The 12,619-nt window shown below is 50.5% G+C and overlaps 2 protein-coding genes across 4 annotated transcripts in view; one reads left to right on the top strand and one right to left on the bottom strand.

Annotated features, from left to right (window-relative positions):
• Positions 1-12,029, top strand: part of AMPD3 (adenosine monophosphate deaminase 3) — a 43,878-nt gene extending 31,849 nt beyond the window's left edge. For both annotated transcript variants that reach the window (XM_081238632.1, XM_081238631.1), the window contains exons 9-15: positions 403-566; positions 1,286-1,412; positions 4,076-4,239; positions 5,269-5,389; positions 6,534-6,707; positions 8,304-8,414; positions 9,479-12,029. In XM_081238632.1, coding sequence (XP_081094758.1) covers positions 403-566; positions 1,286-1,412; positions 4,076-4,239; positions 5,269-5,389; positions 6,534-6,707; positions 8,304-8,414; positions 9,479-9,655 — 1,038 coding nt within the window. In that variant the 3' untranslated portion in view covers positions 9,656-12,029. The remainder of the gene's footprint in view (positions 1-402; positions 567-1,285; positions 1,413-4,075; positions 4,240-5,268; positions 5,390-6,533; positions 6,708-8,303; positions 8,415-9,478) is intronic.
• RNF141 (ring finger protein 141) overlaps positions 8,540-12,619 on the bottom strand; it is a 61,766-nt gene continuing 57,686 nt past the window's right edge. The window contains exon 7 of one of the 2 annotated variants that reach the window (XR_014016211.1): positions 8,540-9,239. The gene's annotated coding sequence lies outside the window, so the exon portion shown is untranslated. The remainder of the gene's footprint in view (positions 9,240-12,619) is intronic. The other variant, XR_014016212.1, reaches the window with a different exon arrangement.

Below are 12,619 nucleotides of genomic sequence, written 5' to 3'. Positions count from 1 at the left end.
CCTGGGTGCCAAGTGCTGTGGCCCTGGCCGCTGACTCCCGAGTGTGCAGGCTGTGCTGTGTGTGGACTGTGCTGACTGCAGGCAAGAGGAGGGGGAGGGTGTCCACCGCTGGCCCAACTCTCAGCATCCAGGCTTGCTGCTCTGTGTGTTTGCAGCCTGCACTGGGTATAGGTTAGCCCCATTTGGAGATGCTTCTGCTGTCTGGCCTGGTCATGTGTGTGACTGTGCAGGTCCAAGGCCTGCTGTCCAAGGCCTTCTTCCCTAGGAAGGTGGAGTTAGTGCTGACGTGGCAGCAAGGGGATTTACATCAGGCCTTCTGAGCCCAGGAGCAGGTGGCTGAGGGAGCTGCAGGATCTAGCAGCTGGGGTGCTCTGGGCTGACCTGAGCTCTTCTTGGTGCCAGGAGGTGGCCCAGGAGTTGGAGGAGAGCAAGTACCAGTACTCAGAGCCACGGCTCTCCATCTACGGCTGCAGTCCTGAGGAGTGGCACAACCTGGCCCGCTGGTTCATCCAGCACAAGGTCTACTCACCCAACATGCGCTGGATCATCCAGGTGCCCCGGATCTAGTAAGTGAGGCGGCTGCTGTCTACCTGTGTCCTCTGGGGTCACCAACCTGTCCCACAGGAGCTGCTGAGTCTGTGTTACTGAGGGATAGGGGCTGTTCCAGTGCCAGCCTAGGCCTCTCTGCCCCAGGGATTTTCCTACAGGGCGGGGTGGTTGGCAAAGACCTCCTTGTGACACTTCAACTCTGTTCTTTGAAGAACATACATGTGCAGAGGCCTGGTGGGAACTAGCTACTGCCCATCTTCTTGTCACTGCGGTTTGAGGACGGGCTATCCTTTTGAGTGAGGCCCAGGGTCTGAATGACCTGATGGGGGCCTACACTGCTGGCCCTCTCCCTGGATATGACTCAGACCACCACTGTCCTCTCCAGTCTGGCCAGTGTGGCCCCTTGATGGGCCTGGGACACGTGGTTTAGGGGAACTGAGCTGAGGGGAGCGAGTTGGATCAGCCTGAATCCCAGCGCCCCGCTCCCAGCTTGGCCTCTAGCTGGAGAAAGCTCTCTGATGGGTACGGGTAGGTGTTGAGTGTGCCACCAATGCCTAGTGTTGCAGAACTTGGCGAGGAGGGGAGGACCTGTATTGGAGCCCTACCTCTGACTCTACCCTGGGTGTTTAAATGGGGATCTGTACTGCCTGAGGGAAGGGACCGGGGGGGCTTGTCTCTGATGGGCCAAGGGGGCTGTTGGGTCCACCTTAATCAGCAAGTCTCCGCTTTCCCCCAGTGACATATTTAGGTCAAAGAAGCTGCTGCCAAGCTTTGGGAAGATGCTGGAGAACATCTTCCTGCCCCTTTTTGAGGCCACCATTAATCCTCAAGATCACCGAGAGCTTCACCTCTTCCTCAGATATGTAAGTGTGGGTGGCACCCAGGCAATGTGCCCAGTGAGGGAGGGACAAGAGGATTCTGGGGGAGTTGGGTCAGCCTTCCCTTCTAAGATCCTGTCACTGGTGTGCCCCAGGCATGAGGTGGCCAGCCCAAGAAGCTGAATTTCTAGAATAATGAGCTTGCTCCTCTGGGGCAGCCCTGCGGGCATGGGTGGGGTGCTGGGAAGGCAGCCATGAGGCAGAAAGACTGAGGAGTTAGTTCCTGACCAGGTGGGGCTGGAAGGACTGGCCTGTGTCCCAGCTGTAGCCTCAGGTTGTTACAAATGCAGACATTTTAGGCTCCTGCTTTTGCTTAGAAACCAATGGTCCTCCCACCTTGTTTGGTTAAGTACACAAGCCCCACAAAATATATTTATCTGGTTAGTTGTGGGAGAGGGTGAGAAGGGTGGAAGAGAGACTTAACCAGAAAGGGCATCAGGGGGACAGGAGCTGGTCCCGCCCCCTGGGTGCCCAGAATAGAGTTGGCTGCAGGTGGTGAGAAGCAAGTTCAGTGCCTGGTAGAGTTTATGGGGATGGTTTCCGACAGTGAGGGAGGTGGGGAAGATACCAGAGGGCTGGGGGTGGGGGAGGGAGGGGTGACTGAGTGAGTGTGTGTGTGTGTGTGTGTGTGTGTGTGTGTGTGTGTAGTAGGGGTTGGGGGAGTTGGGGGGTTGCCAGGGAGGTGTGAAGGGGCTGAGGGACGGCACTGAATTTATGTCTTAGACAAACACCCTGCAGGCTGTTGTGTGAAAAAAGGTCTGGAACAGAAGGAGCTGGGGGTAGGGGGCAAGGTGAGAGTCAGGGGCCTGCTCCAGCAATGGAGACCGCGGGGGGCTTGAACCAGCAGTCGCAGCTCACACTGATTATTCGCTCCCTGCTCCGGTGATGCACGCCATGACGTGATCTTGCTTCAGCCTCACGACTGCCCCCCTTGACATCATTTTGTAGGTGTTAATAGTAAGCAGCATGATTATGTGTTGCTGTGTGTTAGACACTGTGGATTATCTCACTTTATCCTCACAACCATCCTGTGAAGCTACTAGCTCTGATTTACACGTGAGGAAATGAAAACTGAGAGATCACAGAGCTAAAAAGGGGCAGAAGTGGAATTCGTACCCAGGGCCCTGGCCCAGGTGTTGTCATCCCCACATTAAGGAAAGTGAGGCGTATACAGACGGTGGGCAGGGCCCCTGGGCGGCGCGGTGGGCACGGGTGGAGAATGGATGGGGCCTGGGCACACCCTGAAGGTGAGCAAGGGGAAAGAGTCACGGGGGGCCTCCCGGCGCCTGGCTTTGTTGGGGAGCAGATGGTGTGCCTTTCAGGGTATACTGCCAACTATGGGGGGACAGCAGGCTTGGGGAGGAGGAGTTGGGGTTTGGACATGTTTTGTGCTTGAGGCTATGGGAGGCCCAGTTTGGGGCCCTGCATTAGCAGAGCCCAGGAGAGGGGCTGACATTGCCCCCGTGCTGGGCCCCCAGAGTTCAGGTGCAGCATGGAGCTAGTGAGCGCAGAGCAGAGCGGAACTCAAGGTCCGCCCCAGCACCCAGACCTGTCCAGGCTGTGCTGAGAGCTGCAGTGGGACCCTGTCATTTCCTTTGACACATAATGACCGTGACAGGGAAGATTCTGCCAAGACCCTGGTGGTCGCTTGCTCCTCTGGGCCCCTACTGCCATTTCGGAACAGGCGACTCAGCCGGTCCTTCAGGGGCCCCTTCCCAAAGCAGAGCTGTGGCTGAGTGACAGGAGCAAAACTGCCCTGCATGCAGGCTGAGAGCTGGGTCTTCGCAGGTACATCCTCCGTCAGGGCCAGACCTCTGGGAGCAGGTGACGGGAAGCCTGTGACTTGGGTGGGGCCCTGGAGGCGTAGTGTGGGCCCCAGCTGAGGTGTAAGTGCAGTGGGAGGATGGGCATCTCCTGAGCTGCTCTGACCCTGCTTGGGGGGCAGTCCCCAAGAGCCATGGCTCAGCCTGCCAAGGGGCCCTCTTGGATGGCGCACACCTTGGCCTGTTTGAGAGGCATCCCAGCTGGCCACACCTGGGACATCATGGGCACTCTAGGGCATCCTCCACCTACAGCCCCAAACAGTGCAGACCCTGAGCCCATTTAGGCTCAGAGCTGGTTGTCTCACATGGGGAAGCTCCTTAACTGGCCCTGCTTTGCTGTCAGCCAAGCCCTCCCTCACAGGGTCACTTGAGTATTAAGTTAGCTGATGTGTGGTAGGTGCTTCAAGCAGGGCCTGACATACAGTAGGTGCAGGGGAAATGCCTGTCACCTTCCCCCTCACAGCTGTTGTCACCGCTGCTGATGGCACAGCCGAAGGATGGGAGGTGAGTATAGCTGCCTCACCATTCACCTGGCCTGGCCTGAGTTTCCCTTCACTGTTGCCACCACGCAGGGGCTTGGCGCTCTCCAGGCTGACTTCCGGGGTACCTCTGGAAGCCCCGGAGGGACAGACTGGGGCGCTGTGCCCACTCCCTATCCCTGGGAAGAATGTGGCTTAGGCAGGCCATGGGGTCCCCAGCTGAGGTTTCACACCTGAGAGGCCTGGGCTCCAATGCCTTTAGCAGGCTCACTTCAGCTGCACATATACTAAGGCCTTTGGCAGCTTGTCTGCCCTGGCTTGATGCAGGACCCCTCCTCCTGTCCAGGTGACGGGGTTTGACAGCGTGGATGATGAGTCCAAGCACAGCGATCACATGTTCTCAGACAAGAGCCCCAGCCCAGACGTCTGGACCAGCGAGCAGAACCCGCCCTACAGCTACTACCTGTACTACATGTATGCCAACATCATGGTGCTCAACAACCTCCGCAGGTGGGTGAGCTGGCCCCTGTGCACACCTCAAACCAGGGGATGCTCCTGAGCCCACCCCACAGGGCACGTACCCACAGGGCTACACACACATGCAGGTGTGCCTGCTGCAACAGATACGATCACACACACAAGGCAGCCAGACCCCATGCCTGGACACACGTCCATACACACACTCAGCAACACCTACATGTGTGCACATCTGTCCCTGATATGATAGAGACACAGGACCTGTTGACACACGTTCACTAACCTCCACACCAATGGTGTTCACACGTGCATCTATCCATTCAGCGAATCACAGCACCTGCCATGTGAAGGCACCGTCCTGGGCACGGGACACATAATAGGGAACAGAACAGATTGCATCCACGCGCTCACAGAGCTTCCATCCAGTGGTCTCACGCCCAGGCTCCCCCCAGCACACACACGGAGGCGAGGCCCACGAGGCAGGATGCTGAGCCAGTCCCTCCCTACACGTCTAGCGTCCTCCCACCCCTGCTGGGCCATGGGGCCTCAGAGCTCAGCCTCAGCCAGCGCTAGTTTGTGGGTGTGGAAGTTTTGAGTGGGACCATGATTGAAAGGAGACGGCCAGGGTTGGAGTCCTGGGCTGAGCTCTCTGAGGCAGGGGCTCTAGTTCTAGCTCTGCTGTTGCCCTGCTCAGTGGCTTCTGACATCTGGGTTTACCCCCTTTTTTATAACAAAGAGGCTGGACTCCACAGTTTCTTGTGGGCTTTCCTGCTCTGAAGGTCTATGAATCTGGGCTACCAGGCCCTGGGGAAGGGGAGGAGAGGATGGAGGACGAGGCCCTCTCTGTTCCCAGAGATGACGTCTCTTGGTTCTGAGGAGCTCTGGGCCTGGGCCTCAGCACCTGGGGAGAGGTTGTTTCCAGGGTGCCCTGCCTCAGCTGTGCGGACCCTGCCATGGGGGACTGTCTCCCCTGGAGTGGGCCCTGAGCTAGCAGTGCAGGCCCGTGGGCCCCGGGGCAGGTGGACCAGGGGTTCTTTCTCACCACAAGCCTCATGTCTGCAGGGAACGGGGCCTGAGCACGTTCCTGTTCCGGCCTCACTGCGGGGAGTCTGGCTCCATCACTCACTTGGTATCTGCTTTCCTGACTGCTGACAACATTTCCCACGGGCTGCTCCTCAAGAAGGTAACCGGGCCCCTGACAGATGGCTGCCCTGCAGTGACAGTCCCGCCCGGGGCTGCCCTGGGGAGGAGTGGGACCACCTGGGCTCCTGCCTGCGCCCTGGGAGGCTCTGGCCAGTGAGGCAGGAAGGCCAGGCCTTTTTCTGGGCTGTGCCGTCTGTAGTCTCTTGGCTTCATATTTAATTATGAAAAAATATAGCCAAATACATCACAATTTAGATTTTCCAAAAAAATGGAGAAATGGAAAAAAGTCCTTATTGCTATTACTTTAATAGATACAGCACTATAAGCTTTTTAGTATTTCCAATTCCCATCTTTTTCCAGAACATATTTCTAATATGCTTATTATCATAAAGAACACAGATTTTTGGTTCCTTCTTCGTCCCTTAACTTATCATCACAAGCGTTTTTCTGCGCTGCTCATTCTAAAGGCTGCTGAAAGGACGGCCGCCACTGGGTTGGGCTGTGACTGATTCAGCCAGGCTCCAGCTGTTGCACAGAATCCACCCAACTTTTTGCTCATGTAAATCATGCTACCATGAACTCTATGCATTGTCTTCTCCGTATTTTGACTCACTTCCATAGGAAGGATATTTGTTCAAACTCCTCTCCTTCCCTGGTCCTGGGGAGGGCGAACCGTGTTTCACGTTTCTGTGTGGGGTGGGTGCTACGTCAGAGAACCACTCTAGCCCGGTCAGGTCTGCCCCTTCCCACCTCCGAGGAGCTGCAGTGTTTACAGTCTCAACCTGAATGTTTGTGGTCAGAGCGCAAAGCAACAAAAGTGGGGCATCTCCAGGACTGACCTATTGGGGTCAGCTCCTGGGGAAGGGCAGCTGAGGACGTAGGCTGGGGTCAGCCCGGGGCCTTGCAGGTGCCCTTCCCTTCCTGCCCTGAGCTGTGCCTCTAGTTTGGAGCCAGGAGGGAGCGCTTAGTGGGCAGGAGACCAGTCCCAGGGAGGGATGGGCCCTGATGCAGCAGTGAGGTAAATGTGGAGGGTGGGCCTGGGGGTCCTGGCGTTGTGGAGCTCGGGGTGACTGGGGGCTCCTGCAGACACTGCCCGGACCCCTGGTTTCCCCTGGTGAATGCCTCCCCCATCCCTCCCTCCCCTCGCTGGCTCTTGTTTCCTGAGTTTGGTGGTTCTTTTGCAGAGTCCGGTGTTGCAGTATCTCTACTACCTTGCTCAGATCCCCATTGCCATGTCTCCTCTTAGCAACAACAGTCTGTTCCTCGAATATTCCAAAAACCCTCTGAGGGAATTCCTGCATAAGGGACTGCATGTTTCTCTCTCCACCGATGACCCCATGCAGTTCCACTACACGAAGGTGAGGACTTTAGGGGGAAGACAAGGACTGTAGGTCCTCCCACTGCCAGCACCTGAGCACACGGTTTGGGGTGGCACTGGTGGCCCACTGAAGACAAGAGGTTACTTTCTGGTGAGGGAAGCGCTCCTTCCAGGAGCCCTCGGGGTTCTTGAATCTTTGAGGATTTTTCTTTGCCTTTCATTTTCCGTCTTTGATATTCACTAGCTCTGTGATGTTGGTAGAGCTACTTACTTGACCTCTCTGTATTTTATCCTTCTTCATGTGTAAAATAGGGATAAAATTGTCCCTATGTCTACCTCTACCTTATTGTAAGGATTCATTAAGATAGTGAATCAGTGTCTAATGTAGTGTCTGCGTACAGCATGTATTAAAGATGTTTAGGTACCATTTTTATTACCACTATTATTACTAGCACACTGTGGATCTCTGGGAAACTGAAGAGGAAGGGAAAGGCGATGCCATGCATAGGGACCAGTCACTTAGTGTACGAGCACGTTTGGGTGGTACTGATAAGACCAGCCACGGATTAGTAAAAATAGAGGTGCCTGGGTCTTCTAGGACAGGCTCCAAGCTTCTGGTCTCAGGACCCCTTTATATTCTGAAGAACTGAGGCCCTCAGAGAGCTGTGGTTGACATGCCTTGTATCTAGTGATACTTAACTGTGTGAAATTGAAAAATGTTAACTCATGTAAAATAACGCTAATAAATCATTAAATGTTAACAAACTTAGCAATTTTTATGAGAATAACCATATTTCTGCAAACTACAATAACAAAATACTGAGAATGGCGAGAATGGCATTTTGAAAATCTCTTTAATGTCTAGTTTAATAGAGGACAGCTGGATTCTCATCTCTGCTCTGCAGTCAATCTGCTGTGATAAATTACTTTTATCAAAGTGTATGAAGAAAATCTTGCCTCACAAAATGCATAGTTGGAAAAGGGAGGACCTTCCAGAGGCCTTGGGGACTCTCAGGAATGCTGGGACCATGTTTTCAGAACCACTGCTCTACAATACAGAGGCAATGGTGTGGCAAAGAGGTGATGGAAGGGCTTGTGATAAATGTCAGACATTTCACATCCCAGAGGACAAAGCGTAAGCACAGCTCAAACCCAAATGCTTCTGGGCTAACACTATCTCACTACTGATCCTTGATCACTTCTCGTTCCTATTTAACGTTCCATCTCTGTTCTTTACCCAGATTAACTTTTATTTTGGATGATCTTAAGAAAATGTGTTAAATACAAAGCAAGACTATAGAGTGGGTACTAAAAGTGTGCACGACAGGGAGACAGGCACAGGAGAGAAGGCTGGCATCCCCAGTCATGGGCGCAGGGCTTGGAACATGTGTTGGTCAACAGATAAATCTGTAGGTGTTCTTTGATATATCTGTCTTTGGCAACCTGAGCTTTCACACAAAAAAGATCTCCGGAATTTGTAATTTAAGGGCGGGGGATGTTGTTTAATTATTCAGGTGCCAGTCCTTAAAGAAAAATGAAATCTGCAATGTCAGTCTGATGTTTCTAGCTTGGGAAATATATGAAGCATTGAAATGGATAGTCTCCCATCTAACACATTTACTTTGGGGGAATCTAGGAAGCACTTATGGAAGAATATGCAATTGCGGCTCAAGTGTGGAAGCTGAGCACGTGTGACCTGTGTGAGATCGCCAGGAACAGCGTGCTGCAGAGCGGCCTCTCGCATCAGGTACGCCATGTGATGGCACCACCCCGTCCCTCCTGTCCTTTCAACACACGTGTACATCGAATGCCTGCTGTGTGCCAGGCACTTTCTTGGCCATGGGACTGGGGATGAACAGAACAAGCAGGGTCTCTGTCATACTGAAAACTCATATTCTAGAGGAGAACGCTGTGGAGACTCCTGAATTTTCATGGATGCTCTGTCACCTTTTTCAGACCTCTGCTCAAATGTCACCTCCTCAGAGAGGCCTTCCCTGATCACCCATTCTACAATAGCCACACACTTGCCCTCATTCTCCATCATAACATTTATTATTATATGACATTGCCATATGTAATCATGTGTTTTTCTGTCTTGCCTTCTAGAATGTAAGTTCAGCATTATATCCCTGGGGCCTAGAATAGACCCTGGCACATAGTGGGCACTCAATACTTCTTGAATAGATGAATAGTACCTAGATTGAATAGAAAACTCTAGGGATGGGACCCAGACATCAGTAATTAAAAGAAATTTTTTATAGCTCCCTAGGTGATTCTGACATGGAGCCAGGGTTGAGAACCATTGCTCCAGATGGTGTCTTAGGTCCCTGGGTACCTCCGCTGGGTGGTGTCACTGGTACAGGGAGAGGGCTGCATCTTGCTGCTCTTGTTGGATGCTGATGCAGACAAGAGTTAAGGCTCAAGATTCATTTTGTGGGGACTTGATTCCTTGGACTGGCTGTCCCCAGACACACCTGTGTGCTCTTGTCAGCTCCCGGGAGAGCCTTGCTAGAGTCTTCACGCCTTCACCTTGCCTTCTTCATTGCCAGCAGCTCTTGTAGTTCTTGCCTTTCTGATCAAGGAAAGCACAGTTAGAAATGAAGGGAATGAATGTGGTTGTTAGGGTGACAACCTCGAGGAGAGGGAGGCCAGGAGGAATTTTGTAAGAGCTCTGTGGGGAAAGATGTCTTGATGGAGGACCTGCTTTGGAGGACTAGCCTGATTTGGTGTGGTTAATGTCAGAGCTGCCATGTGGATATAGAAAGTGATTCTAAGGTATATTGTTTCATTCGTATATCTCTTGGTCCACAGGAAAAGCAAAAATTTCTGGGACAAAATTATTATAAAGAGGGACCTGAAGGAAATGATATTCGAAAGACAAATGTTGCTCAGATCCGGATGGCGTTCCGATATGAGACCTTATGCAATGAGCTCAGCTTCCTGTCTGACGCCATGAAATCAGAAGAGATCACAGCCCTGACCAAGTAGTCAAGTACTGGACATGCATTTTAACATTCTGGTTTAATTTCAAATCTGCTGTGATTAACAGTGTTCAAGATACCAAACTATCCTCCACAGAGAGGATGCCTGTGAAGAACTTTCAAACTAGTGATTTTTGGTTGCACTGTTCACTTTAAGGTCTAACATGCCCACTTCTGTTAATATTTTGAGTAATAGATGGTGAATCCTCCTTGGGGATCTGGGAGCTGGACACTTGTCTGTACTCATTCCTAATTTTCCAAATGTTTCTCTTGAAAGTGCTAATGCTTGCATTGTTGGGGCCAGGATCTTACGTGGTCCAGTGCCCACTGACATATGAGGGCTGTGTGGTTTTCTGCCACGGTCCTCTTTATAGGCCCTGCAGACTAGTTGGTATTTGTTCATTTCAGCCTCTGATGGGCTGGCTGCCTTAAAATCTGTTTCAAAGCTCCCTTTCATAAAGGAGCTACTTCGAAAGAATTAGAAAACTTCCTTTGTTGCGTTTTTTTTTTTTTAATGAGTTTTTAAAAATTTTCTTTAGCCTTCCTCCCTTTCTATTTAGGAAACCAAATATTCACATCATAACCATCACTCCTATTTTGGGTCTTGGTTTCCTCATCTGACAGGTGAGAGTTTGCACTAGATGAGTGGTTTTCAGGTGGTGTTCTGTGAGTTCCCCTCCTGGACCGCTTCAAGGCAGGGGTGGGCAGGGGGCAGTGAGGTTCTGGGGTGCTGCTTTTACTTCTTCAAGGTGACTCTGCTTTCATCAGTTTTACGTTGGGGCTTCTGTGTATTTACATTTGAACTAAGGACTTTGAAAAGCACAGAACTAGATGACCTCTATTCCTTTTGGCTTTAATATTCTATGATTGTAGCCCAATTATCATTGTACTTATGAAGAGTTAGGGCTACAGAAGTAAAGTTTGCTTAAGGTCACATAGGTCTAATAAGTAATAGGACTAGAACTAGGTTTCTCTAATCCTAATCCAGTTCTTTCCCCACTATTCCATCAGACCTCACAAATTTAGATTTTTTTTGTCACTGTAACCTGGTGCATTTTTTTCCCCCAAGGTGAAATCTCACCTTTACCTAATATGCAGACTTCTTCAGAAGATATAAGTGGTCCCTGGGGCCAGGTAGAAAGCATTTTTAAAGACTAGTCTGAATTTAAGCTTTACCAATGTATTCTTCATCTGTGTTACTAGTGCCTGGTATATAGTAGGTGCTCAATAAATGTATATTAAATAAATGAATGAATTTCCTCTTTTGGCAACTTTTTAAGGATGTGTGCTTCTGGTACTCACCAAGCTGCTCAAGGACCTTCCTGTCTATCTCTGTGGGCAAATGCAGACTACAGGAAGCCCTTCTGAATTATTACAGAGTTAGAAGAACCCTATTTTTGCCTGTGAAAATGCTTACCTGACTTTAGATTGTCTTGTCCTGTTACTTTATAATGCTTATCACCTCTACTGGTCAACTTAGTACAGAACAATAAATGTAGTCTTTTTACTAGGCAGACGTGCTATCTTACAGCTAATCATGAAATTGAATGAAAACCAAGTATTTGTGTTAGGCATTCACTATTTTTTGAAAAGCCATTTGTATACTTTTGCCCTAACATAGCAAGTATTGTACAGTTTTTCATTGTCATTTTATCTGTATCAAGTCTTTGTTTTTATTATTAAAGTCTGTTAGGACTGTGGCTAACAGACTAGTAGTTTTAAACTATTTAAGGCATATCTTTAAGTTTTTAAGAAAGATGGGCATCATGAAAAGCTATCAATAATAACTACTAATTTATCTTTTTACTAAGGTTCAGATATGGATGACATTCACTAGGAAAACTCAGAAATTTTGAACTGAAGTTTGCAAAGTAAGCTTTACAAAGCAAAACCCAGAAGGTAAAACTTTGCTTTTTTTCTCTAACGTTTGCTGTAACAGTTCATGACCAAAGCCTCACATGGTCATTTCCTTTTCCTTGGATATAACTTCAGTCTGTTCAGCCAATGCCTGTTCGATTTTACCTGTCCTGCAAGCTTTTCAGATACCTTTTTCTATAGCATTGTGCACTGTTATTACATCATTGTACCTAATTGGCCTTTTTGGGCGGATCTCTACTTTCTTTTGTGATCCCAGTTGGACTCAAAACCAATGGTATACTAGCCCACATTTCTAAAAGAATGGTTTTTGAGGCATGTTATCCCTTGCTTACTCTAAAAGGCTCAAGTTCACATTATATGTTACTTCAAACTGCATTGTTGAAATGATCAATATCATTGTTCTTTGCCTCATAAAAACCAATCAAGCTCCTGGGTTGGTATTTACTAAGGCCTGTCCTGGGCCTTTACTTTCTCTTACCTTGGATAAAGCTGAGTTGAAAGCACATCCCTATGGTTTGCTCTTTACTTGTTTGAGTGCTGTGTTGGTGAAACAATATTGACCTTTCTCTGGGTTTGCAGATACAACTGAAGGTGGTAGGTTGGTAATATACCTAGGTATTCTCTACCTGAACTACGACTGTTATAAAGAACAAGTATAGAGGGGGCGGAGTCAAGATGGTGGCAGGGGAGGACGCAGAGTTCACGTCTCCCCACAACTAGGGTGCCTGCCGGACACTGGTGGGGGACCTCGATGCCTAAGGAGACGGGAAGAACCCCCGAGCAACCGGGTAGGATAAGGGGGCAGTGACGGGGGAGGAGAAGTGGAGGCTGGACAGGACCAATGCACCTGAGGGGTAGTTGGGAGAGGGGAGGGGTTTCCACTCCTGGAGGGACACTCTGGGCTTGGAGGATCAAGGGGGAGCACGCCTAGTGTCTCCCCTGACCAACTGGGACCCAGGAAGCCTGCTGGGCTCCCAGGCCAGGTCCCCCGCCCTCCAAGGCCCCCTCCGGGCTGCATGGGTCCTAGGGGCATAGGAGGGAGGCGGGGACATGAGGAGAGGTGGGCAGGAGGGGCCCTCTGGGACGGGAGGAT

The sequence above is a fragment of the Mesoplodon bidens genome (assembly GCF_964165515.1).
Source record: "Mesoplodon bidens genome assembly, chromosome: 7".
Classification (NCBI taxonomy): domain Eukaryota; kingdom Metazoa; phylum Chordata; class Mammalia; order Artiodactyla; family Ziphiidae; genus Mesoplodon; species Mesoplodon bidens.
This window is presented reverse-complemented; position numbering and strand designations above follow the sequence as displayed.